This window comes from Ammospiza nelsoni, chromosome 11 (genome assembly GCF_027579445.1).
Source record: "Ammospiza nelsoni isolate bAmmNel1 chromosome 11, bAmmNel1.pri, whole genome shotgun sequence".
Lineage (NCBI taxonomy): Eukaryota > Metazoa > Chordata > Aves > Passeriformes > Passerellidae > Ammospiza > Ammospiza nelsoni.
The window spans coordinates 8,978,490-9,005,451 of record NC_080643.1 but is presented as its reverse complement, the minus strand read 5'-3'; the positions used below and the strand labels follow the sequence as shown (position 1 = coordinate 9,005,451).

Here is a 26,962-nt window from a genome sequence, read left to right as displayed (position 1 = left end):
GACCCCACGGGAGCTGCAGCTGCCCCAGCCAGCACCATAAGGTTGCCCTGTTGGGGTGGAAGGGAGAGCCGTCTCCGGGGGTTCAGGCAGGATGGGCGGGTGCAGGGGCTGTGCCGCAGGGCACAGGGGCTGCAGGCGGGTGTGCACGCTGTGTACAAACACCGCCGGAGCGCCCTCCCCCCTTAAGGTGGACTCGAGCGGGGCGCGCCCTGCTCGGCCCCGGGCTGGGGTCAGAGCGGTGTCCCCGCGGAACGGGCATGCACCCCGTGCCCTGAGCCCCGCGTCTGTGCCCCCGCAGGTGAAGCAAGTGCAAGGAGACCCTGCCCAGCCCCACGGGCCACCTTAAGCGGGGCCGGGGCTGGCGAGGCCGCGCCGAGCACATGGGCCCGTTAAAGCAGACCCGGCGCGGTCCCGCGGGGCGTTCTCCGCCTCCATGGGGACGCTTCGCTCCGCGCTGCCGCCCGGGGCAGGGCGCAGCTCCTCCGCTACAGGCCTCGCAGGCCTCGGCGCCCTTCCCGAGGAGCCCGTGCGCCGGGTCCGGCCCCACACGGGCGCGACTCGAAGCCTCGCCCCAGGAGCTGCGTGGGGATGGGGGCCGGGTGGCACCCGCATGCCGCGAAGGAGAGGGGCGGCCGCGAGGAGCCTCTCGGCCGGCGTCGCTCCACGGCCACGCGGTGCTGGTGGCATCCTGGGTATCCCGACTGCGCGGGCTCCGTCCCTGTCCCTGTCCCCGTCCCTGTCCCTCCGTGTCCCCGCCGCGTTCCGGTGTCCCCGCGGCGTCACGCCCCGCCACGCAGGGCGCCCCCCAGCGGCCGCACCCTCCTCGCGCCCCGCCGTGGCCAGGCCCCTTTAAGGCGCGGGGCGGGCCTGGGGGCTGAGCTCTCGCGGGGCTTGGGAGCCGCGCTCTCGCGAGGCTGGGGCAGCGCGGTGATTGGCTGCAGGGGGTTGAATGTAAGATGGCGCCCAGGGAGCTGTGAGGGGAAAAGACTCGGGGCCGAGGCGGCGGCGGCGACAGGGCCGGGGTGAGGCGGGGCCGGGTCACGCCGCGGCGCAGCCGGGCCGGCGGGCCGGGGTAGTGCGCGGCGGCGGCGGGGCTGGGTGGGGCCCCCCTTCGGGCGCGGGAGGAGGAGGCGGCGGTTCCGGGGGCGGCGCGGGCCCGGCGGGGAGGGGGAGGGGGCGGCCCCGCCTGCCGCGCGCGCGCGCGCGCGCCCTTTCCCGGCCCGCGCGGGCGCGCCCCCCGCTCTTCCCCCCCGTGCACCGGGCGCGTCCCCGTCACCGCCCCCGCCCGGGCGGCGAGGCACCGGAGGGCGCGGCCTGTGCGCGGCCCTCGGCGGCCCCGTCCTCGCGGAGCCCCCGACATGGCTCCTGCCGGGGGGGCGGGGGAGGCGGTGTCACGGCGCCGCCTGCGGGCCCGGCCCGGCCGCCCCGCCGACAGACAAAGGCGGCGGGAGCGGCTGGGGCAGTGCCGGGTCCCCGCGGGCGGGGGAAGCCCCACGGGCTCCGCGTCCCCGCTCGGGCAGGACCGAGGCTGAGCCGCAGCCGGTGTCTCAGAGCCTAAATACGGAGCTTCGCCTCGTCTCGGCTGGGTGGCCGAGCGGTCCGTAGCGTTCCCGGCCGTCTCTCGGGGATCACCGGGAACACCTGCGGGGGGAGGGTGGGGGGATTGCCTCTGGATGCGGTCACTGCTGCTGCTGCCTTGTTCTAAGTTCTGTGTGCCAGTAACTCCGGTGTTACCGCCGTGCCGCGCCTGTCGCCGCACGGCGCTCTGTGACAGATGTGCTCGCACAGTCGCTCTCAGTCCCACCAGGCTGAGGGATACGATGGTTTCAAATTGGGCATCTCGCAATTCCTCAGTAGGAGCTGCTAGCTGCGTGGATGATCATATCTTTGTTTCCTGATACTTTTTTTTCTTAATGGAATACATATTAAAAATAAAATGACTTAATAAAGAAAGAGGAACTGGGGATGGAAAGGGCTTCTTTGTTCTGTCTTCTCCAGAACGTTACAAGTCTAAGAGCTCAGGACAAGAGCAGCAGAAATACATGCAACATGGTGACTGGTGAGTCCAGATTGTCCACATGCTGCAAGTTGTGTGTGTGTTTTCAGTAACCTCAGTCTAAGTTTTATCAACTAACCGTATGTGCTCATAATCTTCAAAGAATTTCTTGAACTTACTTATTGAAAAAATGCAGTTATGCTGCACAGCAAGGCGTTATCTTCCTGTATCGGAGAAACTTACTGCCTGGATGCTCTTTTTTTAAATTTTAAAATGCAATATTAAAAACATGCTGCTGAAATCCAGTGAGGGTGGAGGTTTGCTGTTTCCAGTGTGTGTCTGTGGGATAAATGGAATGCACAAATTATTGTGTTTTAATAACTAAAAGTCGTGACTGCAGCAGCAAGCTGTATGTGTTGCCCTACAAAAGCCTGTTGAATGCACCCTAGAGCCTTACAGAGGTTTTCTGCCATAAGTGCAGGTTGGTTTAGTTTTAATAAGTAAAATTTCGGTGGGTGCAGCATTACATTTCTGAATTTTTCTATGGACTTGGTACCTCCACTGCTGCACGGGGTGTTGGGAAGTACAGCTTTGGGTGGTTCAGTGCTTCTAGTTAAATAATCTCAAGCAGCCTTAAAACTGATACAAATGACTCTGGGAGACACTTTTACCTCCAGGGTCTGTAACTGCACCTGTAGGGAAAACCCAAGGAAGATCTTGCTGCTCTTCTGGGGCAGGAGCAGATCCTCATGGCATGGTGGGGCTCTGGTCCATGCCTGGCACTTGGAATTCTGCTCAGCTTAGTGGCTCTTAGTATAGTCACTTCAAGAAAATGTAAATGTTTTTTTTTCCGTGGTAGAAGAAAGGAAAGAGATTTCTTCTGACAGCTTGTGAGAGAGGAATATTTACTAGTAGGGGAAGACTGGCCTAGTAGGCTCTTGATTTGATGCTAACAAGAACTAATTGAAATGGACCAGCTGAGCAGGGTCAAGGATTTGTATTTAAAAAATCAGTGCTTGCTTTAAGATTTGTATTTAAGAAATCAGTGCTTGCTTGGTGCTCAGAAGAGGTTGGTGATTGTTTGGTGGTGGATCTCTGCTGCTTATGCTTCTGGGTGTCTTGTGGCTTCTGGTCTCTTACACAGGAGAACGATGTAGCTTGTGAAAGAAGGGTTGGAGTTTCAAAAGTAGAAGTGAGGGCTAACAGCTCCCATTGGGAACAGTGGTCCTGCTGACCTCCTCACTTCCTCCTTTGAGGAGATTAACAGAAGGTGGATAGCTATTCCCCGAGTTGTTATAACACACTAAAATCCAATGCAGGAGCAGGAAGGGAGCACCTGGGAGAGGTGACCCCATCCAGTTTAGCAGCAGCTGGCTGTCAAAGAGCATCTGTGGCACTTATGTCTGGGATCCTGCTGTCAAAAAGCATCTGTGGCATTCATGTCTGGGATCCCAGCATGGCATCCTTGAGGCTTATTCTTCCCTCTCAAAGCTGTATCTGCTAGTGCACCTCAGGGTGGACATGGAGAATGATGATTCTCTTCTGAAAGCCTCACTGTGGTACTGAAGGCAAATACTTGAAAGCTCCAAGTAGAAGACTGGGACAAGCTAATTGCTCAAAATCTGTTTTCCAGCCTCAGTATATAATGCAGCATCATGCAGTTAGATGCAAAACACATTTCAGTGTGCCTGCTGTAGGTCCTGTCTGAGTCCTGTGTCCCTGTGGATTTATTAATATTGTTGTTCTCCCCTGGTTTCACCCTGGCCATATGGTTACCTGGGAAGGGGTTAGCAATATGTGCTGTAGAGGTACAGAGTACTCTAGGATAGCTCCTGAAAAAGTGAGTAATCTTACTGGCTCTGTCACCCAGAGCTGGCTTGAAAATGTCAGATTGGTGTCTCAGAAAGAATGATTGTTCTGTCCAGATGTGGGCTCTGCAGGAGCTTCTGTATGCTGATATTTGCAGAGCTGTTGGATTTGCTATGTGAAAACCATTATTTGGTGTTTTTTCCTAAACATGTTATATATTTTAAGAATATCTTCTACAGAAATATCATACAGCAACAAATATGTCTTAAACACTTCAGAAACCATAGATAGAGCACAAGTTACCTCATGTGTTCCTGTTACCTTTGATATTTCTTTTTCTCTTGTGAGCCTGGTCCAATGCACTAGCCATGAACCTCCATGTAAACAAAAGCTGTGTGTTTGTACTGCTGCCACATAACAGTGAAGAGGGGTTAGTGTTTGCTTCAGCTCTGTCAGGTTTTGGTGAAAACTGGCACTGGACTTCCAGTGTACTTGAGTGCCAGTGAAGGCCTAGAGTTAACTCCAGTTTTCACACAGGCTTTTGCAGCCTTAAGTTCAGCCATAGCCCTGTCTCAGTTCTACTTTGTTAAATCATGGTAAAAGGATACCTAAAGCTCTGGTTTTGTACCTGTTCTCTTTAGACCTACAGTTATAATGTATATAGTGATGTCTGTCTTTTTTTCCTCCTTTATGCAGCTTGATCTAGTAGTGCTGAATCACCTCTGCTAGTCCTGATCTTGTGGTGTTTCACATCTTTTCACAACTGTCTCAGTATCTGGTGATGTTATAGCTCAAATGCATTTATGCTCTATCAAGGCTAATTACTGCCTTAGAAATAACCAGCATACTCACTGCAAAAACAATTTGTGGGTTTAAACAAGAGAAGTCAATAAGAGAAGAATGCTGTCAGAGTATCCCCTAGAGCTGTCTGTTCTCAGGTGGAGTTATCTTTGGTCCTGGTGGTTTTCTTCTTTGCTTTCACTTCCGCCCTGATCATCTTAACTTCTTTTTCTGTCTTTCTGTTGTCTTCACACATGGCATGTTTCTTGTTAACCTCTTCCTATATTAAAAGGACATCAAGAACTGATGCTGCAGTTGCCTTTGTCATTTCCAGAGCTCTGTTTCTCCATGTGTGTAGTTCCCAGTTTGAGGAAATATCTCGATTGCAGCGCTCTCCTTTTGCTTGCTGTGTTCCAATCGATGAGGCTGTCCTAGTCCTAACAGCAGTGAGCTGAGTGCTGCATCTGTTGCTCTCTGTTGTGCTTCCCATCAGCTGCCTAGAATAGAATGCACGGCCTGACAGAGCACACTGCTCAGTTTGCCACCTCTGTGGCTGCAGAGCTGGGCTGCACATATTGATCCTGAGCCTCTCTCACTAACAGTGCATGCTGCAAACAAATGGAATGTACCACTGGATCTGTCTGGTACAGGACTTGCCTGGTCTGGGTGAAGTACAGAGCTGGGGGAGTTTACATGGCAGTGATCTCTGGGAGGAGGAGGAGTCACACCTGGGTATCATTCAGACTCCCCTGAGCTGCCAAGGGTTAATCTGAGAAATGTGTAGTAGCACAAAATGCCTCTTAAAACTAAAGCATCTGTCCTGGGCATCTGGCTGTGCATGTTTGCCAGTTTTCATACAGTACTTGGTATGAGAGATTAGTTACTGGAGTTGAGAATATCCTTGCATCAAGGAAGTGCTGTAGTTTAAGACTTTTACTTTCTCTTTCCTTCAGGAACCCTGAGGACCTTGCAATATGAATAATTCTCTGGAGAACACCATTTCCTTTGAAGAATACATCCGTGTGAAGGCACGAACGATCCCCCAGCACAGGATGAAGGAGTTTCTAGACTCCCTTGCTTCCAAGGGGCCAGAAGCTCTCCAGGAGTTCCAACAGACAGCCACCACCACAATGGTGTATCAGCAGGGTGGCAACTGCATTTACACGGACAGCACAGAGGTGGCTGGGTCTTTGCTTGAACTTGCTTGTCCTGTGACAACCAGTATCCAGCAACAAACTCAGCCAGAGCAGCAGATACAGGTGCAGCAACCCCAGCAAGTGCAGGTAAGCATCTGAAATGATCTCTGAATGTATATGTGACTTGCCAACTGATGGAGTAGTGTCCAGAGGTGCTGTGTAACCTTAAGCCTCAGACAAGTACTTAAGGGGCAGGGCTAATTCACTTCAAAAAGAACAGCAATATTTCCCTTTCCTTTAAGGAATTTGGTAGTAAATTTCTCTCTTGCCTGTGCCTCCCTGGAGCCCTGCTGTAGGAGGAGCCGCTTACATAGCAATGGAGTGGTGTCACCTATTGGAGAAACAGTCACAGTTCTGGCATATACACAGCTCCAGGAGCCTTGTGCTCTGAAGCTGCTATAAATACCAGCCCCCTCTGGCTGTCTGATTGTTCAGGCTGGCTGTGGGATGGAGCTTGCCTTAAGGATTTATTTTTCTTAATAAAATCAATAGTCTTTAAATAGTTTTACTTGAACATTCTAAAAGTTGTTCTTGAACTGACTCTTAAGTGAGGAGGAAATGCAAGAGAGTCAGCTTTAGGATATGAATTGGGAAGATACTGGAAAGAAATTCTAAAGGATGCATATGCATCAAGGTAGATTATAGGTTTGCACAGTGGAAGGAGTTGTCTTTTTTGTTTTGGGTTTTTTTAAGTAGGTATTACATTAGGTATTTTATTAAGTATTAAGTAAGCAAATCCACTATCCACTAGAGGAAAAAACCCAATTTTATAACTTAGGGAATTGCTTTTGTCTTCAGATACATTTTGTAATTTGAAGAGTTCATAAGTTCATAGGTGGCAGGGCATTTACTAAAGTTTTTCTATGATATGTTTCTAAACAGCTGAACCCTGGCTATAGCTGTAATTCTGATACACTACACTTGAGATATGAATCTTTCTTGTTTCTGTAGCAGAATGAAAAGCTGCAAGCTCTTTCTTTTCTTTTTTTTTTTTTTACAACAAGTGTGGGTATGGAGTCACAAATGACTGGAGTTCAGGTGCTGTGTACTTGCTGCAGTGCAGTAGACTTGTGTCAACAGCTCACTTGTGTGTTTTTATCCTACAGCAAAGACAAAACTCCCTCACTGGTAACTCGTCTCCAATTACTCTCTATTGAATAAATGAATGCTTAACTGGGACTTCTGTAACCTGTTGCCCTACAGTGACTTGTGTTGAAAGAACAAAAACCTGAGCTCTTTCAGGCATGACTTGGATCTCTGCACGAGGCTATTAAAACTGATCAAGAGTGTGTTTGGTTTTACCAGCTAGTATGTTTTCTGGAAAAAGTGTTTTTTTGGTTTTTTTTTTTTCAGCAGAAGAGCTAGGAGGGTTGGCTTTTGAGTGCCTCAGCCTTGAAGATGTGGAAAGCCCCAGACAAATCGTAAAAGTCAAAAGGAATTTTTTTTCCCCTCTCACTCTTGCTGCCTCATTTCAGAACTACCCAATGTTCAGGCTTGACCCTTGCAAGTCTTCTAGTAACAGAGATAGGGAGGGAGGTCATATATCTTGTGCTCCAGAGAAAAATAACCTGACCTTGTAAATAAGCATAGAGTTGCTGCCAGAGACCGGTTTCTGATTTTGGAACTGAGTGGCCTGCACCCTGAATATGAAAAGCTTCTCATGAAAATTAGGATTTCAGAATTTTCCTGAAAAATGCTGTCTACTCTCTTCTCCTTTTTTTGATGTGCCTTTGCTTTTAGATATCTGCTTTCCCATCTGTACAGATCATCATTACTATTTGTATTGCCTGCCCTGCTGCTCACTTTAGGTGTCACATTTGGTACTAGATGTGGCTGCAGCTTTTGTGTGTCAGCAGTGCAGCAGAACTCAGGTGTATTTGAGCAGCTAGCTCAGAATTATCTTAGTATTTCTGCAAGAATAGGGTGGAGAAGAATGTCTTTACCCCTTTGCAAGAGTTTTTTTCTGTTTTTCAGGATTTCTTATTGAGACATAATTTATGTTAAACTCATGACTTAGTGTTCACTGTGGCAGCAGTGGCAGAGCTCATCTTCTGGGTAAAGCTGGATTTTGTTGTGGCTGGGGAGTGACAGTGTTCCACCATGGCAGTGCACCTGCTCCAGCTGGCTCCCTGTGCTGAAGTACTGCTTGTGTTTTGTTATGATGAATTTTGGTCATCTGCTGAAGCCTCTTAGCTTTTGATTAAACTTGTCATCCTGATACTTTTGATTAAACTTGTCATCCTGGCACTTGGATTGGTAATCTGTTTAGTTCTTGCTAATCCAATTGCAAGTCAGTGGAAGACCCTGTGGGTGACTGTGCTTATGTCTGGCAGTGTGACAGTGCTGCTGAGGGTGACTAACACTATGACCAGTCAGGTGACCTCACAGTTGAAGGTGCTGCTGGTGATCTTGCAATCATGGAGATAGTGCTCAGGTTTCATCCTGGGTTTTACTTGCTGTGAACAACTAAAGACAGAGTGTCACTGCTTGCTGCTTTTATTTATTTTAGAACAATAAATTTGCTCTTTGGAGAAGTTGTCGCCTTAAGGTATTCTTGCCTGAAAGGCTCAGAAAAGTCTTAGCAAATGTTTATTTTAGAGGATGAGTGGATGCAACTGTTGGGTTATGTACACTGGTCATTGCTACAGTTTAAGTGTCCTGGAGCTCCTTCCACACCCAGTATCACAGGGGTGCCATAAGTGACCTTGAGAAGGAGTTGAGTATGTCGAGTTGTCATACCTTGTTGTAGATCAGGGAGTGGCAGGGAGGGTCCGTGTTTTGCTCCAGTCAAGGAAGTGTTTTATCAGCTCTGCTTTTGGTGAGATTGTTGCTTGTTGGTGCTGTGCATGGAGGCCTTGGAACTGATGATGCCACTGAGGTGTTTAGTGCTGCTTGCTTCCCAAATATGGTACTTTTGTAGAGGTCAGTGAACCTTTGTGCCTCTTACCCAAGAAGCTTTCACTGAAGGAATATCAGAGGACAGAAAGCATCTTTGCTTATGGTGTGTGTGGAGAAAATCCTCAGTTTTAACTTTTTATGAACACTCTGATGTCTAGGTGGCAAGATTTTCTTGGGCAGGGCTTGAGAGGAGGTTGCTACATGTGAGCAAGATCACAGAACTGTGTGGGGAATGGTTGAATGCCTGTGTAAAATATCTTTCAGTTAATACTTGGGCCTTTCTAATTGCTCAATTCCTTATGTGTTTACTGTTCACTCTATTCTGAGACTTCAGACTTTCATAGGAGGCTGGACATTATTAATGACACAAGGCAGGGAAAGATGCCCTTAAATAGCTTAGAAAAAAGTCTCATCTCTGGCTCTGCACAGAATGCATCTTTGCTTCTGATGGCTGTGCCTTCCTCTTGCCTCTGTACAAGTTCTGAAGTTTAGCTTGAAGGTAGAGTTCCTATTTGGTTATGTTTGAAAAACATGCCAGTATGATTTTAGTGTAGCAGCAGGTACTAATTAGCATTTGCTAGGGCTGAGCAGGAGTGGTGTTTTAGAGGTGGCATCTGTTTGTACATGGAAGTACTTTTCTGTTGGAGAGGTAAGCTGGTTTTCCTTGGTTCTTGTGTTTTAACTGTCGTAGACCTAAATCCCTCCTCAGTGTACAGCTTGACAGCATAATCTTGATATTGTAACTGTTTAAACACACCCAGGGCCCAATTTAGCTGATGGAATTCTCTCTCTGATGTTGATGAATGAGCAGAGGAAAGGCCTGGAGTGAGAGTCAGTGTGGCAGTTGTTGTGAAAAGCTGACTCGCACCCTTCCCGTAGCCCTTGTTTACTTGGATAGAAAGGACTTCCTGTAAAGTGGTTAAATAACAAGTTCTGATACTTCCTGCTACTTCACTGATCAGTCTTTTCACTTACTCTTCACTTACACTTTGCATGTCTGTTTTGTACTTGCTTGTACACTTTCTGGTGTGGCTTTAGAGGGAACTCTTTATTACAGGGTTAGTTTTTAGTGCTGGACTTGCTTTAGCTTAGCACTGTTTAGTGCTGCACTTGCTTTAGCTTAGGGCTGTTGTTGAGGAAAGTGTATTTTAAGTCTTCTGTCCTTAAATTTGGCATAAAATACTGAGATTACTCTTCTCATGCTCTCATTAACTTTTTTCCCAAATGTTTGACTTTGTGTGGGAAGTTTGAGATCTACCCACATTACTTCTGGGGGCATTTGGAGCATAATTCCTGCAGCAAGTTGGCCACCTGCTGAAGGCTTCTTACCTCTTGTAGGTTTGGAGCCTGTCATTTGGTGTTCCCTCCAGATTAATCTAAGCTGTGAGATGCAGTCTTGTGTTTTGGTGATGTAAAACTAGAACTAAATTTGAAATAGTCTTCTGGAAGGCATAGTGTGGACATGTTGGTACATCTCCAGTCTTGCTCTGGAGATCTGCTCTTGGTCTGTATTACTGCTTGCAGGTTTAAATACAGCTTCAGAAACCAAGGTCTCCTTGTGAAAAGATGCATTTAAGAGCCTGTCAGGTGCTGTAGGAAAAGCTACATATAATGGTTTAGAGTTAGGTTTTAGGAAATATTAGATAATCCAGTCAGTCTGCAGATGAAAGAATTAACAAGCAAAGAAAATCTCAGTTGTTTGAGAACTGCTGATCTGAAACAACTGAGCCTGATTCCTTTTTGGGCAGAGAATCCACACAGAGCAGACATGTTATGACTCCTACTTGCAAGTTTCTCTATCAACCTGAGGAAAAAAAGTTTTAGCAACCAGGCTTCAGATATTCTCATGGTCCTAGGGTTACTTATTTACTCTTTGCATTTGCTCAGTTCAGGACAGAGTATGTTTTTGGGTTTGATGTGACAGAAGATTTCCTTTAAGGGAATTTAGTTCTGCTCTCCTGTTACAATACAGAGTTGATTTCTGACACTTTTGGTTTTTTAGGCAGCTGGTACTTGGTCCAGCTTCCAGCTACTTCATGGTGAAAAGGCATTTCTCTGTGTCATGGCAGCCTGCTGGGAGGTGATTCCTTCATGCTGTTGGATCCAGACTTTTGGCAATAAATAGTATTTCAGTACTGGTAACTTGGCATGTTCCTTTCTTGCAGCAGTAACCCAGGAATTCCCAGCATAACATGTTTTTGCTTTAATCTCCAGCATAAAATGAAGATTTAAAGTCCCCTGTTGGTCTTGGCCTGTAAATTTAAAACATTCCCCTTTGTACAGAGTCTTTTATAAAGTCTGCTGCTGCCGAGTGTAATTCTTTGTCCTTTTTTCCTCAGATAGCAAGTTAGACAATGAGGTCAATATAAGCAGCCTCTGGTCTCAGACCAGGGTAAAGCCTGTAATCATAGCAGATAAAGCAAATGTTTCTTGTGTGAGACCAAAAATATCAGTGCAATAAAACATGTCATTTGTTCAATCTTTGGCTTTTGCCTTGCAGGTAATCTTCTGAACAAGGATTTAAATTAATAGTAAAGACCATATTAGTGATTTTTAAAGTGAAGTGTTTTGGAGAATTCTTGCCTTAGGGGTGTGATTACAACTGGCTTTCTTAAACTGAGCCCTTCCCTGGTATCCGTGTTTGGGCCTGTTTGCCCAAGGCAATACTCATGCTGCAGGGCAGAACAATACCAAATAGAACTGAGGAAACATCCCATAGGTGAGTTCAGTTTTTTCAATTGACTGCCTGATCAAATCCCTCATTGATGGAGCTTTTTAAGCTGTCATGCTGACATAAGGTCACATGCTTCTTGTTACCTTGCAGGAAATTATTACAGAGTCACCACGTCATCTGGATGACAGTATCCTGCCCAGAGTTCCCAGAAGGAACTATACCCTATTCTTCCTGGAAATCAATTAATTCTTAACAGGAGGTGACTTATAAATCTGGCCTGCCAGTGGGGCATTTTGCTACCCCAGTTTTTTCCTTAGCAACTCTTAATTGGCTGTAAATGAGTCCTTAACATTTTTCAGGACTTCTTAGCAGTGATGCTGGGAAGTGAGATTTTGTGCACAGCAGGCCTGCATTGTAGTTCCTTTTGGTATTGTCAGACTAGTGTGCTGTCTCTGTGCAAATGCTGCTTTAGTCTGCCTGGATCCAGGAAGTGAGGTAGAAAAAGGTGAGAGAACTGTGAGTAGGAAGACATTTAGTCTTGCAACTAAAGAAGTCCGTGTTGGCTTCAGAAAGAGGTGCTGAGTAATTAACTGCCTCCCTGAAGATGAAGTGTTAATGAAGCCTAGAGAAACAGATGGTCATGAGTACCTGGGATATCGCTTCTAGGACAAGGCAGATGTAACAAGTTGCCCCTGTAAATGTGAGGAAAAGTGGAGAAGTGTCTGGACAAGGGATGTGAAGCTGTTGGGACCTGAAATTTGTGCTAGGGGCTACCTTTGACTGCTGGCTTTCAGTGTGCTGCTGGACTGCTGCTAGGTATTGTGGCAGACCTTGGACAAATGAGCATTAATGTGAGAGGGTGTGATTTTTTTTTTTCCTCTAAAATAAAAGGAACTGGTTGGGAATCAAGTCAACAGATTTGTCAGTGTTATTCAGCATTGTCTAAGTGCGTGAGCTAGAAAATAAAACTGAGTAGTTTGGACAATAACTGGTATTAAATGGAATAAGTAAATAATGAAAAAAGGTTGGTTTTAATTATCATTGCCAAAGAAATTCTTCTAGAGTTTACAAAACATGCTGCAGCATAGGCTATTAATGCATGACAAAGATTGACGTTGAACTTGCCACATTCTGTGTTGGCACCCACTTGAGTAGGGTTACTATTAATGATAGGTTTCAGAGTAATAATCCTGTGCTTTATGAGGAAAGAGCCAAGTGCTGGTTTCGACTTACCCATATTTCTTAGTGCCTGTCACCAGCAAGTGATCCTGTGGCCATCTTGGGACTGGGGTGGGCAGCAGTAGAACAATCTTTAGAGCATGGTAAGAATGAGGCAAGCTCCTGTGAGTGTAATGTGAATGACTTTTAAGTCTTGGTATTGCAAGACCTGTGCTAAAGTAACATCTTAGCAATGCAAATAGTTTTGAAGACTCTTGGATTCCAAGGATGGAATCTGTTGGCTTGAGCCCATAGAGCTTTGAGGGTGGAGATGTAGCTCACATCCTGTTCTCTGTGTGCTGAGAGTCGTGTGCAATGCTGAGCAAACACATCTACTGTATCACTGTTATCAACCAGGCACTTCTAGAATAACTTGGCTTCATTTTCCTGAAATCTTTACTAATGGATTAATACATAGAGTCAAAAGGTAGCATAAAAAGGCCTGGAGCTTAGATCTTGAGTGACAGACCATCTCTGCTGAATCACTGGTGTTTGCTGACCTCTAACTGGTGCCTTGGTGTCGTTGCAGGTTCAGGTGCAGGTCCAGCAGTCACCGCAGCAGGTCTCCGCCCAGCAGCTCTCTCCACAGCTCTCTGTCCATCAGGCTTCAGAGCAGCCAATACAGGTGCAGGTGCAGATCCAGGGCCAGGCACAGCAGCAGGCATCCCAGACAATACAGAGTCAGTCTCTTCAGAGCCCCAGCCCATCGCAGCTGCAGGCAGCCCAGATCCAAGTGCAGCATGTGCAGACTGCCCAGCAGATCCAGGCTGCAGAGCTACAGGAGGAGCACATACAGCACCAGCAGATCCAGGCCCAGCTTGTGGCAGGACAGGCCATTACTGGTGGCCAGCAGATCCAGATCCAGACAGTTGGGGCACTGTCACCCCCACCTTCTCAACAAGGCTCCCCACGCGAGGGAGAGAGGCGGATCAGCTCTGCGAGCGTCCTTCAGCCGGTGAAGAAGCGTAAAGTGGATATGCCTATTACTGTGTCGTATGCTATTTCAGGGCAGCCAGTTGCCACAGTGCTGGCCATTCCTCAGGGCCAGCAGCAAAGTTATGTCTCTTTAAGGCCAGACTTGTTAACGGTGGACAGTGCCCACCTGTACAGTGCCACTGGGACCATTACTAGCCCCACTGGAGAGACGTGGACCATCCCTGTTTACTCTGCTCAGCCACGTGGTGACCTTCAGCAGCAAAACATAACCCACATTGCCATCCCTCAGGAGGCCTACAACGCCGTCCACGTCAGTGGCTCCCCCACAACTCTGGCTACAGTGAAGCTGGAAGATGACAAGGATAAGATGGTGGGAAGTACTTCAGTAGTGAAGAACTCTCATGAGGAAGTGGTGCAGACTCTTGCTAATTCGATCTTTCCAGCACAGTTTATGAATGGCAACATCCACATTCCAGTGGCAGTGCAGGCTGTGGCAGGGACATACCAGAATACAGCACAGACTGTGCACATATGGGACCCACAGCAGCAACAGCAGCAGCCCACACCACAAGAGCAGGGGCAGCAGCAGCAGCTACAAGTCACTTGCTCAGTAAGTTAAAACTGCCTCTTAGTCTCAGTTGGTGATTAACAACTTACAAATGTTTTGGAGAGGGAGTGTGCCAGCAGACAGCTGGTGTCTGGGAAGCAGAGATGCGTCTGTCCCAGAAGCCTGAATGTGACACAGGGCACTTGGGTATAAGACTTTCATGTGATAATGTTGGTTCATAGTTATAGGATTCAAAACATTCCAAAAGAAAGCACAGTCTTGATCTTAGTGTTAAAAATTAATAGATACATACTGATTGCCAGACTCTTCATAGCAGGCATTCTGAGATCTGCAGTATTTTCCTGAGCTGTTCACTGGACAGGTAGGGATAATTGCAGCCAAATAAGGTGTGCTAATGTGTACTAGTCATGATCAGTTACTTTGTGTTGTGTTGCACGTGGGAATCCACAGCAGATCCGTGCCTGGGTAAAGTATTGAAATCTGACTTGTTGTGAGCAAACTTCCAGGATCAAATGTACTTTAGAGTACATAAGATATTTAAAATAAAATACCCTAAACATATACACAATTCCAGGGGGAAGGTACTCTCTCTCTAGGGGGGACAGTAAAGCTACTAGAGGTGAACATCATGGTTTTGGGAGTTGACCCTCTCAAAACTGTGAAACTGAGAAAGAATTTGCCTGCCTGCCCTGTGCTGTCCTGTGGCATTGTGCTTCTAGGGGATCTGGGCAAGTTGCAGCAATTTTGGTTTATTTGTGAAAAATGCAGGTTTGTTAAGAAACACGTGCCAGTTCAGCAGATTCATGTCAGCCAATGTCCAGCCTTCACACTGGACAGAGGTGTCTGTGAGGTTAGGGCAGAAGGCTGTCCCTTGGATTGGGCTGATGGAAGGAGTTGGCTCTGGAAAGCTTTCAGCTCTCTGGAGATTTATGTGGCAGCACTGGAGGAGGGCAGAGGCTCAGTCCTGGCTCCTGCAAAGACAAGGTGTCAGGTCACCCTTGGACTCGTGAAGGCACAGAGAGGCTTTGCTTCACAACTTAGTCACCATCTGCCTTGATTAAAGCTGGGCCTTCTCAGGCAGTCTCTCTGCTGCAGCTGCAGGGGCTGAGAAGCAAGAAGCTAATAAGAGCTGATGCAGAGAATAAAAAGCCAGCCAGAGGGAGTTGGAAGGCTCCAGTCTGAGGCTCTTGCAGACTTTGCCTCTTAAGCTGTTGGTTTTTTATACTAAGCTACAGGTATTTAAAGTCTTGATGCTGTTTTCCTATGCCATGGGCTCTAGTACTGTGAGAGCAACTTCCACTAATATTGATACTTAGCAGTATCAAAGGAAAAGCTGCTTTTTGGAGTAGCTCTTAAGGAAAAAGCAAAACTGCTTTGATACAAGAATTGCTATTTCTGTAACATTCAGGGTACCAGTGAGAGTTTGACTAAGGTCTGTAAAGCTGTTAATTGAGGTGGTTATGAGATTCTGTGGCATGGAATTGAAAACCTGTAGTGATGAATGCAGAGTGAGTGCAGCTGAAGGGCTTGCTGCAGGTTTTTGATTGGTGCTGTTGGTTGCCTGACAAATAAGTTTCAGTTTGAGATTAAAATTCTTGGTGACCTAAGGTCCCACTGCAGAGTAAATTTCCAAAGGGTCTGGAGATGCCTTAGGTCTGTAATAAGTCATGCAGTCACTCTTCACACAATAATAGCTAGTCCCCATTAATAATATTTGATATTTTGAGAACATTGCATTGAAATTGAATCGATGTTTTGATGCTGTGTTCTAGTCTTACTGCTTTATACCTTTTACAAATGAATTCATCTTATTTATCACTACACTAAGAACAGAATGCATTTATTCTGTGTGCCTGTTATGTACTGCTTAAAGAAGAGAGTCTGCACAGGGAGGGATGGCAGTGGTGTATGGCATGTGATTGTACCCAGGACCTTCCTTAGGGCAGTCTAGGTGTGGAGCAGCAGTGGTGAGTAAAGCTGGTGGCACCTTCCTGTTCAGGGCTGGTGGTCTCTGTGGGCTGCTCTTGTAGTGAGATGGATTTCAGTGGCAATTCAGAGTGACAAGTGAGCTGAAAAGATGCATCTGTCCATTCAAACTGGAAGAGTTTTTGGAGTGTAGAATATTCTTTTGTGAGCAGCAATTCAGGTCAAACAGCAAAAGTTGCATTCCTTGGATTAATTTCTTGTTGGGAGTGTTGCAGAAGGTTGGTATCCTGGGGCTACAGGTTTTGTGGGATTCTTGGGTTTTGTCCAGCTGTTGCATGTTGAAGTGTGTGTATAAACTGAGGGTTTTCCTTCATAGGCTCAAACCGTTCAGGTTGCTGAAGTTGAACCACAGCCGCAGCCACAGACTTCACCTGAACTTCTACTTCCAAACTCTCTGAAGCCAGAAGAAGGTCTTGAAGTGTGGAAAAGCTGGGCACAGACCAAGAATGCAGAGCTGGAAAAAGAAGCCCAAAATAGACTAGCACCTATTGGAAGTAAGTGCCGTTGACAATATGGCCTTTGTTTCCTTTCAAGTAGGATTAGGAGTGACTAAAATGTTATGTGTGTACTGCTCTGGAAAATCCTTTTGTTTAATCAGTGATTGTTCCTAAATTTAAATTTTAATTTACTCTGCAGTACTAATTATTGTGTATTCCCAGTGCCACAGGACATGTATTAGCTCTGTGCTGAGCCCCCTTGAGCCCCCAGGCTGACAGCAATAGAAAAGGGCACTGCATGGCTGTGGTGATGGACAAAGTGTCCATCCAGGCTGGTAGAACAGTCATGGAGTTGCTGTTTTGCTGTTGCTGCAGGGCAGCATTTCACTGGGGACATGGTGAAAGAAGTCAATAGTCAAACATTTGGTAGGGCAGAGGATCTCCCTATCAAACTCTTGCCTGTTTTATCTTTTATTATTTCTGACAGCCTAAGATCTGGATTTATTTCAACTTGCATTAGTATACTGGGAGAATGAGGTAGTGCTGGACCTGCCAGATAGAATGGAGATGTGGTAAATCTTCCTGAAATTTAGGAAATAATATGGCTTTATCACTTCAATAATATAGCTTTGTTTTGTTTTTCCAGGGCGTCAGCTGCTGAGGTTCCAGGAAGATCTCATCTCCTCAGCTGTGGCAGAGCTGAACTATGGTCTGTGCTTAATGACACGAGAAGCTCGGAATGGTGACGGTGAACCCTATGATCCAGATGTGCTCTACTACATCTTCCTGTGTATTCAGAAGGTAGGATGGGACAGCTCCATGTGCTGCAGAACTGTCCCTGTTGTCAGCATGTGTAGGGGGACTCCTGGTTATAAAAATAGAGACTGTGACTTCTATTAAGCTTACCAACAATTTTATAAGAAAAAAATCTCTTTGCTTAAAAACCTTGAAAACATGAGATGACTTTTCTGTCCTTACTGCAAGCAATGCTTTAGTCTATGAGTTAAGTTTGTGAATAATGGAGTTCAGTATCACAGTGAAAGTAATAAATCCATTTTGCTTTTTTTGATAGGGAGGAGAAGGGTTGGATGATGACAACTTTAAAGAAGTTGTCAATGTCAAGACTTAAATTTAGTTGAAGCTTTAACAGGCAAGAACTTAGCTTTATGTGCTGTGGGAAGTATGAGCTTTCTGGAAGAGCTGCAGGAACAGAGCTGCACTTGAACAGGGAAATTGAGCATCCTTGTTGTTAACCTGAAAAAGTAGCATCCACTAGTCTTGTGAAATAACTAGAAGTGAGCACACCTGAAATAAAAGGTGAAGTCCAATCAGCTTTACTTCGTAAGATAGTTTTTCCTTTTTCTGTCCTGGCATTGCCATGATAGTAATGGAGATTGCCTACCCTGTATTCGCCTTGGTGCAAGAGTACTCACTCTTTAGTAAACTATATTAGCCTTCAGTGCTGTGCTGTAAAATGCTCAGCTGAGGATGTGGGCCCTTAGGATGAGGTCAGCTCTGAGGAACACACTTGCTGCCACTGTACTGGGCTGTTGTGATCTCTTACAGTATCTCTTTGAAAATGGCCGAGTCGATGACATCTTCTCTGATCTCTACTACATTCGCTTCACTGAATGGCTGCATGAAGTTCTTAAGGACATACAGCCCCGTGTTTCACCTCTTGGTAAGGGTTATTGTTTAAAAACTTTAAAACTTCCTAGAGCTTGGAATGTTTAAACTGAACCTATAGCATGAATGTAGTCTGAATGGAAACCTTTTTTAAGTATGTAACATCCCTAGGCTAGCTAATGCTGGTCAGGGAGAAAAAAGTGATGTTTGCAGTGAATGCTGGGGTTACTGCAGTTGTCAGGCTCTAACCCTGACTGTCATTGAGCATTATTTGTCTGTCACTTGTCACCAATCAGAAGGCACATTGTGGGGACTTTGTAGTGTCATAAGATTGGCTTACTTGGCAGGGAGCTGATCCTTGATTTGAATCAGGTTTCCTCATATGAATACATCCTGCCTCTAATATGTATTGTTTCTTTGGGAGATAATACAGCACTGTCATAGTGCCATGCAGCCAGATGTATACTGTCTGCAGAACCAACTGAGTGTGAAAGGAAAAAACAATGAGTGAATAAAGCCTCCAGTGCTGCAGTCAGTTGCAGCTCAACCTTATGTTTAGGAGATTATGGCAACAGGGATGGGGGAGGCAGTTCCAGAGGAGACAAATTTTGACAGAGAACTGTATGAGAACTAGGTAAAAATTGCATTTTCAGAGCATGGAAACCTGGTTTCTCATTGCCTCATTCCCTTTGATATGTTTGGACATGAGTGAAGAAGTTAATTCTTATGTTCAGTAAAGTAGTTGATGTTGCAGGCTAGGTGGCTAAGTGGCACCATGAGTTTTGGAATCCTTTTGTTTTCAGTCTGGCTGTTTGATCAGTGCTTTGACATTCCACAAGCCTCACAGTTCATACTGCTGTCTTTCTGTTTATCTGTGTATTTGGAGTGTAGTATTTTTCTTCTACACAAAGGGGAAAAAATATCTGAGAATCAAAGGATTACTCATGTGTCCAAATACATCACTTGGCACTGTGTGCTCACTGAAGCTGTGCACAGGGCCAAGAACTGATTTGTTACACTGACCTGCCTGCTCTCACATATTATTGGATTAAGAGCATCTGCATTGGAGTCCAGCCAACAATTAAAAGCTTTTAAGTGCATATTCTTTCCTCTATGGGCTGGGATGTATAGGCATGTTGCACAAGCATACCCTCCACAGCTAGAGGTTGATGGATACGTACAAGTGTTTCCTAACTGTACCTGCTATTTAAAAAGTTACTTGCAGAGCACTGAATCTTGGCATTAGTGAGAATCTCCTCTTTCTCCTTCTGTCAAGATTTGTATGCTCTCCAGTACTTACAGACTGTAACATGCTGCCTTTGCTCATATTGTGTCTGTCCCCTGGTATGATGCTGACCTCTGATTATTGCAGGTTACATCCTCTCCAGTCATGTAACAGAAGAGATGCTGTGGGAGTGTAAGCAGCTTGGAGCTCACTCCCCTTCCACCTTGCTCACTACACTGATGTTTTTTAATACAAAGTAAGTACTCAGGTCTTAGGGAGTCTTGGGGAATAAAAGAACTTCAGAGACCTTAACAGGTTTGGTGTGAAACTGCTGCACCGCATGGGGCAAAATCACAAGTTTCAGGTGGTTGCACACAAAGCCCACTTGTAGCTTCATCAGACAAAGATGCACTATAACAAGGAAGCGAGCCAGCAGAGGGCAGACTGAACCTGGGGCTTTTGTATGCTTTGCTGCTGGAAGAGTCCTTAGCCCAGTGATTGGTTTGCAGCCTGCTCATGATGACCAAAGATAACTACCTTGCTGTTGTGACTGTGTCCCTTGCTTGTCTCTGAATGTCCTGTGTTCTGTTCTTGCTGCTCAGATACTTCCTGTTGAAAACAGTAGACCAGCACATGAAGCTGGCCTTCTCCAAGGTGCTGAGGCAGACCAAGAAGAACCCTTCTAATCCCAAGGATAAAAGCACGAGTATTCGCTACATGAAGGCTCCAGGCATGCACCAGACAGGACAGAAAGGTAGTGTCTAGGAGGTTTCTTTGGTAATATTTTACTTACTTGGGCTTGAAGAAGTGGATGAACTTGGAGATGTTTGCAGGTAGGGAATCCAAGGCTCTGCAGTGGATCCTGGCAGTATGTGTTTTCCATGCATTCTCTCCAAGAGAGGGTAGTACCTTCTAATCATAACCCTGGGGACATACCTTGCCTGAGGCATGTAGGACTCATCAACAACTAAGGATAATTTTTTTGTTACTTTTGTTTTTTTGTTTTTTGGTTTTTTTTTTTTAATGGGCAAAGAGACTATTGGGTGTAAGTGCTTATGAAGAGATGGAGAAAATTCTTTGGGAGGGCTTCTCTTACCTTGATTCATGTGAACTCATAAGAATTCCTATGTAAGTACAATCTATCCTCTTAAAAGCACAGGATGCAACTGAGGCTTTGCAGTCTCAGTAGTGATATTTCCCTCATTTGGTGCACTGGTTGAGGAGAAATGGAAAGAAGGATGGGTTGTGATCTCCTATGGCCTTAGGACATAGCAAGCTCTGCATAATGCTTTTAAGCATTTATAGCCAGGTGCCTCTGCCCTGGAACAGCCATATGTCTCTTGCTAGCTCTTGTATGGTGACAAGGTGCTGTAGTGTTGAGGCTCTGTGGTGTGCTGTGCTTACACAGAGTGTCTGACAGACTTCTGGGGGGCTGGTTTGTAGTTACAGATGACATGTATGCAGAGCAGACCGAGAATCCAGAGAACCCCCTGAGGTGTCCCATAAAGCTGTATGACTTCTACCTCTTCAAATGGTGAGAGCTCTCATTGTGTGTGTGGTGCTTGTCTTCTGTGCCTGGGGAGCTGCACCCTGTGCCTGGCCGAGTTTGCTGTGATACCACTGGCACAATTTCTGTATTCCATAAGTTTACTTAAATGGAGAGGGGTGCTGATGTGAGAGAGTGGGATTAACTCTGATGGCATGTAAATAGAATTTTTGGGGTATTTAAAAGACAAATCCTGATTTGTGAACTGGCTGCTCTTAATCTTGAACATTTGCTGTGTTTACATGAACTTGTTCTTCTGCTTGTGAGTTGCAAGTCATCTGGAAGCATCCATTACTGAAGGTAGGATTAGGGTCCTATTCAGACTAGCTTCTGAACAAAAATAAGGACTTGCAATGGAGATTGGAGTGTGCCTTAAAGGTCTAATCTCTAAATTATGATGATTCTGAAATTTAATGTAATGGTTCATCTGCACAGATGGATCTGCAGGTAGCCTGAAAGTGAAAATGCCCCATCCTTTCTTCACTCTGCAGGACCCCTAAAGCCATGTGTGTGTTATGCTTACCGGTGTGAAATAAAAACTACTTTGTTGTAGTCCTCACCATGGCTTTTTAACCTTGGCACATCCTAAAACTTCAGAATGAATGTTGCCCCTAGATGTATCTCTGTACCTTCATCATGTGTGTCATCAGCCAGCTGTTCACTGTCAGGATTTGTGAAGCCTGGGGTGAGGACAGCGGTGCTATCTCTGTTCCAGCACATTTTGTTAGTCTGGTTGTTTCTGATGTTCCTCACACAGCCCCCAGAGTGTGAAAGGCCGGAATGACACCTTTTACTTGACCCCGGAGCCAGTGGTGGCCCCCAACAGCCCGATCTGGTATTCCATCCAGCCGATCAGCAGAGAGCAGATGGAGCAGATGCTCACCCGGATCCTGGTGATACGAGAGATTCAGGAAGCTCTTGCCGTGGCTAATGCCAGCACCATGCACTAAGGCATCCTTCGTGGCTCAGATGGGGTGGGGCAGGGTGATGGGGGAGGGACAAGCAAAGAGAAATTGTACAGACTTTTACACTAAAGGAGATGCCTAAGTTTTTGGTTTTTTATTGGTGTAGTTATGAAGCCCTTTTAGGCTTCTTCTCTTTAAAAGAATCTAAAGGAAAACCTACCCATTGTGTATCCTACCCAACACACCAAACTGTTGGAACCATTGGAGGCTGCATATCCCCTGCAAGCTGGGAGCTGTGGAAAGCTGCTGGTTGACTCTGGGTTTTTTTTTTTATGATGTAGAAAACATGAACTACAGGATTGGCCTGGTTGGCTGGGGCCTCTGTCTCCTTGGAGCACGTGCAGCCTAGAGGGCACAGAATGATGGATGGACCTGCTCAGCCAGTGGAGGAGAGGCAGGCATCTTCTTTTCTTGTGCTTGGACGTTAATTTGCTGTTATCTTGGAAGAAAGAGGAGAGAGTGAACTGCAATTATGATTTATACAAAAAAAACAAAACAACAATTTCTATTCAGACCTTTAAGTGACATTTTTAGATGTTAAAAGTACAAACTTTACCACACTCTTCTTTTTTGGCCTAACATTGAGGCCTTAAAGCTTGAGGCTTCTGTGCCTGATGGAATTCTTGTAACATACACTTGTGTATCATATAAAGATACCACCCTGTTTCTCTTATGTATTCTTACTCTAGTTGTTTATTAAGAATGACGAGCACGTCTTTTCAACATGCCATTGAACAATGTGTCTTTATTTGGGGAAGAGTGAGCTGTGAGGGTGGGGGGTCATTATACAAAGATCAGTATGCAAACTGGTTGTTTTAATCCCTGTTCATGCTTTCCAGCTCAACTCTGCTGGATTTCTTTCACCCCTACAACTTGTGAAGGTAGAAGGGCATACACTTCTGTTGAAGGACCTGAATGTCTGCTTGCTGATGGAAGCTCAGTGCCAGGCTAGGAACATGGGATCTGTGAGACCACATCAGACTGTCCTAATGTTCTGTGGCTTTACCCCTAGGCAAATCCCCCTCTTTCCACCTTTTCAAATGCATCACAACAACAGCATGATGGAGGGGTAGTGGAGGGAAAAGGCCTTCCAGGAGCAGCATATGGCTTACTCCTGCTGTTTAACAGCCTTTTCACATTTTTTAACACAGCTGTGTAGCTTTTGGCATCATTCATGATCATAATCCCCAGCCCTGTAGCCTTGCCTTGCTGCATCTTAAATGGTTGCTGTATTTTATATCATTAACAAATAGTCTGCTCTTTTGAAGCCAGCAGGTAGCCAACTGTGCTTGAAATGGGAGATCACTTGCCAGGCTTGTTACTTGTGCCACCAGCTTCTTGGATGCAGAGAAGTTACTCTGCTTCTTGAACTTGTCTTCCCTGCTTCTCCACCTCATGTCCCTTCCCTGTTCCAAAATACACAGATAAATATTTAGATATATATTACAGTAAAAGAACTTAAACTTGTGTACAGGCAAGCAACTTTCCTGAAGCCTCTGTTGTCCAGCACCTATCTGTATTGAGAAGGAAGGTCTGCCCTCTCTGTTGGTTGTGCAAGAGTGTAAATTCATGAGAGTAGCCAATGTTCCCTGTCTTTGTGCTTGTGAGCAGTGTTGAGGTGTGCAGCTTAGAGAGACTTCCCAAGCCCCTGATGTTTCATATTGATGTTGGTGTTTCTGAGGGAGCAGGTGTGCTTGAGTCAGTGTCAGTACGAGCAGTTTGTTCCCTCTGCAGGACTCTGTGCTCAAGTAGGTGTGTGCAGAGAGGTGAAGTAGCAATGCACTGTTGTTGTTTTAGGCTCTTAGCTCAGTGTCTGCCCTCAGAACTAGGCCAGAGGAAAACAGCCTGGGATCACTGCCCAGATCCCAGTGGGTCAGCTGGGAAGATGGTGCTTAGGGTGGGTGCAGCAAGTACTGGGACCTCGGTTTGTCTGCTGGGAGCCAGCAGTTGCCCCATTGTAGGGTGGCTCTTGGGATCACCAGTACTGCTTCATCTGTCAGAAACCTCTGTTCCTTTCACCGTATCACAGTGACTGGCATGTCCATCTTTGGCCCTGTTTTAAGTCTTTGAAGACATGGTTGGGGCAGGCTCCACTATTCCAAGCAGTTGCATGTGCCTGCTGCACAGGGTGTGCCCAACAGGTATGCACAGAGTGGCTTTCCCTTTCTTTTGGGCAGTTTGTCCTATTGTCAGAGCAGAGTTGGAAATCCTGCTGCCTTGGCTGTCTCCATCAAAATACAGCAGATATTAAATAATCTGCCAAATCCACACTGCACAAGTTGCTTTACTGGGCAGCCTTGAGAGTCACCTCTTAACACTACACATTGACAGGAACTTCAGCTGAGCTTTCTGGGGAAACAGAATTCCATGTTACCTTAAAATTCTGGATTGTGCACTTTCCTTACTACTCTTAACTGCAAGATGATCTCAAGTCTTTGTAGGGGGAAGAGTTCTCCTTGGAGGATACTGGTTAAGAACAGGGAAACTAGGCACATGGTGAGCTGTGGAGATCTCCTGATGATTGATGGACTGGAGTGTTTCCATTTCTTTCTAATGGTCCACATGTACATAGGAGAGGATCTGCTGATGCAGAAGTGGACTGCTGCACTGTTCTGTACTGTCTCATTAGAATGTCCACTGTGTTCACTTCATTCCCTATTTTTAGAGACAATCGATATACTGTGACTTAAGGATTATTTTCCTGGATCTGGCTTCTAGTCTGTCTCTCTGGAGCTAGTTTAAAAGGTACAGTATTTCTAGAATATAAATACTATGTTCTTTGATAGTGAAGAACATGATCTGCTCCCTTGTAGGGGCTTGTAGGAAGACGTGCACAGAGTAGCACAGAAGAGTGCTGAGGCTTAGGGTTGCTATCCACATTCTGGGAAATGTTCCCAGTCAAACATGTAAAATAGCTTTTTAACACTTTCCTATAACCAGCTTGACTGCTGCTTAAAGGGCATTCCCCCTTGGCTCTGAGAGTGCCAAACTGCTTGTACTGCTCTTGTATGCGTGTATATATTGACAGGAACTCTCTGTGCCCTATGCCTTGTACGAGACAGGCTCAAAATGCATCCATCTCTAAATAAAAGAGCTGAGAAGTCAAGCTAGAGACCCTGTTCTGTTGATTTTGAACTGTGCCCATCTTGTCACTTTGGTATGAAAGGAACCATAGAAAGCAGAGATTGCCTGCTGTAAAGCACCTCACATTCTGACGTGAGACTCATGTATTGTCCAAGCTCTTGACGTTTAACAGTGTTGCTTTCTTTAGGGAACTTGTAGCCTCTTACATGTGTCCACAGCACCATTAGATTTTCATTTGCTTTCAAGAGGTCAAGCATTTCCTCTTTAAGTGGTAATGGCTGAAGCAGTGGAGAGCAGACTAGGGAGTGGTTCTTCACTCCTGTCTAAAGCAGTGTATAAAGGGAATGGTCTAAGAACTTCATAGGGCTCTCACCTGTTGGCTGCCTCTCCCCTAGAGGTCTAGATTTCAGAGGGGTCACAAGATCTGAAGTAGTTCCTGAACTGTTCTGCCTTGGACAATACAAAAAGACTTAATCTGATTTCTAAATAAGAATCCTCTTCTGCACTGTTGCTGCTAGGGCAGAAATTAAGACAGTCTTGTTCTCAGCTGCATCAGGGCTACTGTCTGCCTTGGCATACATAGAAGGGATGAGGCCTGGAATATTGCTGTGATAAGAGCAGATCCAGAAATGGTAGAAAAGAGCCCCCTGAGTGTACAGGGGGTGGAGGATTGCTGGTACTGTAGTTTCTCATCCTCTTGCTGGACTGAGTGCTGCTGGACACTGAATGGCTGTGCAGCTGTCCAGCCATACCACGTTCTTACCCAAGTTTAATACTGACTGACTTGGAGTTAGTGCTTGGACTCCTAAATCACTCTTAAAGTGGGATATCAACTGTCTTCCACCCTATATGGGGCTTTTCTCCACATCCTATTGCTGGAGCTGCTCCTCTCAAACATTACAGGGAATGCACCTTATCCTGATGATTCAGCCTCTTCTGTTTTGTTAGTGCCAATGCTTAGGAAAGAGCCCTTCTTGCTTATACCTCTTCCTACCTTAAGGAACATCTCAATTCTTCCACAAGTCTTGCTGCCATGCTTCCCCCAAATCTCTGAAGCGATTGCTGTGTCCCTACTTGTCGGTTTCCTTTGCTGTGTGGCTGAAGCTCTGCTCTGACGCCGCAGTCACGTTCCCTGTAACCTTGTGCATGGCAGACACGTTTGCCTGCTTCTCCTTTGGCGTTGGAACTCAGCAGAATGGGAAGGCAGATTAAACCCACTTACAGCAGCAATAAACCATGTCTAGAGCTCGAGGGAACTGCAGGAGAGAATGAGGTGGAGGGGATGTCTCAAAAAGGCAGGGTCCAGTTGCAGCCCAAAACCTCGCTTGATAATGAGTGTGCAGCCTATATGCAAAATACATCTTGTCTGTCCCTCCTGTGTTGACCCAGGTCTAAACAGCACATGTGATTGGCATCCTGCAAAGTGACCTTCAGAACTCTCCAGTAGCTTTGCCCCGTGAGTAACTCACACTACAAATCATTTTAAAGAGATGCACTCAACTATTTTTTTAATTTAATTTTACTCTTATATTCTCTGCTCTTTGTAATCTGCTTGGAAATAAAATGTTTTTCCCTGCAGCCTTTGTTGTAGTCTGTTTGAGAATCATTAAACTTTGCCTGATGTTTCTGTTGGAACAGAAGCCAACACGCCTGTTTACTGCTGTGCCCGTGCCTGTAGCACAACAGCTCAGATCTGTGTGTCCCTCCCAGGTAGGCTCAGTAAACCTTTGTTAGCCTGTTCTTTTTTAAAATAAGGGTAGAGAGACCTGTCATGCTGATCTTGGTCTGGCATGATGCCTCCTGTTGTGCTGATCCTGTGACAGGTGATGCTGACTCGAGGGTGCGTGTCCTTGGCAGGCAGTGCTTTCCGATCTCTGTTCACTTCCTGTGTCCTACAGGGCAACATGAGGAACACGTTTCTTGAAGCTGCTTTCTGATCTTTGAACAAGGAATTAACCTTCTGCAGCAGGGAGTTGTAGGCACAGGAGCACTGCACTGTACTTTAGTCCCTGAACTAG

The 26,962-nt window shown here is 46.0% G+C and overlaps 1 protein-coding gene across 4 annotated transcripts; it reads left to right on the top strand.

The window, feature by feature from the left end:
* Positions 1-940: 940 nt before the first annotated feature.
* QRICH1 (glutamine rich 1) lies at positions 941-26,584 on the top strand. 4 transcript variants are annotated; one of them, XM_059479865.1, is made up of 11 exons: positions 951-1,022; positions 1,999-2,059; positions 5,539-5,868; positions 13,101-14,117; positions 16,378-16,555; positions 17,145-17,299; positions 18,065-18,179; positions 19,497-19,605; positions 19,952-20,103; positions 20,793-20,883; positions 21,653-26,584. In XM_059479865.1, exons 3-11 carry the CDS (start codon positions 5,560-5,562, stop codon positions 21,843-21,845), a joined length of 2,319 nt encoding a protein of 772 aa, XP_059335848.1. In that variant the 5' UTR covers positions 951-1,022; positions 1,999-2,059; positions 5,539-5,559; the 3' UTR covers positions 21,846-26,584. The 4 variants fall into 4 exon arrangements, with proteins under 4 accessions (XP_059335849.1, XP_059335848.1, XP_059335851.1 ...); XM_059479867.1 differs by lacking the exon at positions 951-1,022 and adding an exon at positions 1,473-1,597; XM_059479866.1 differs by lacking the exon at positions 1,999-2,059 and having other exon boundaries at positions 941-1,022.
* The last annotated feature ends 378 nt before the right edge of the window (positions 26,585-26,962 follow it).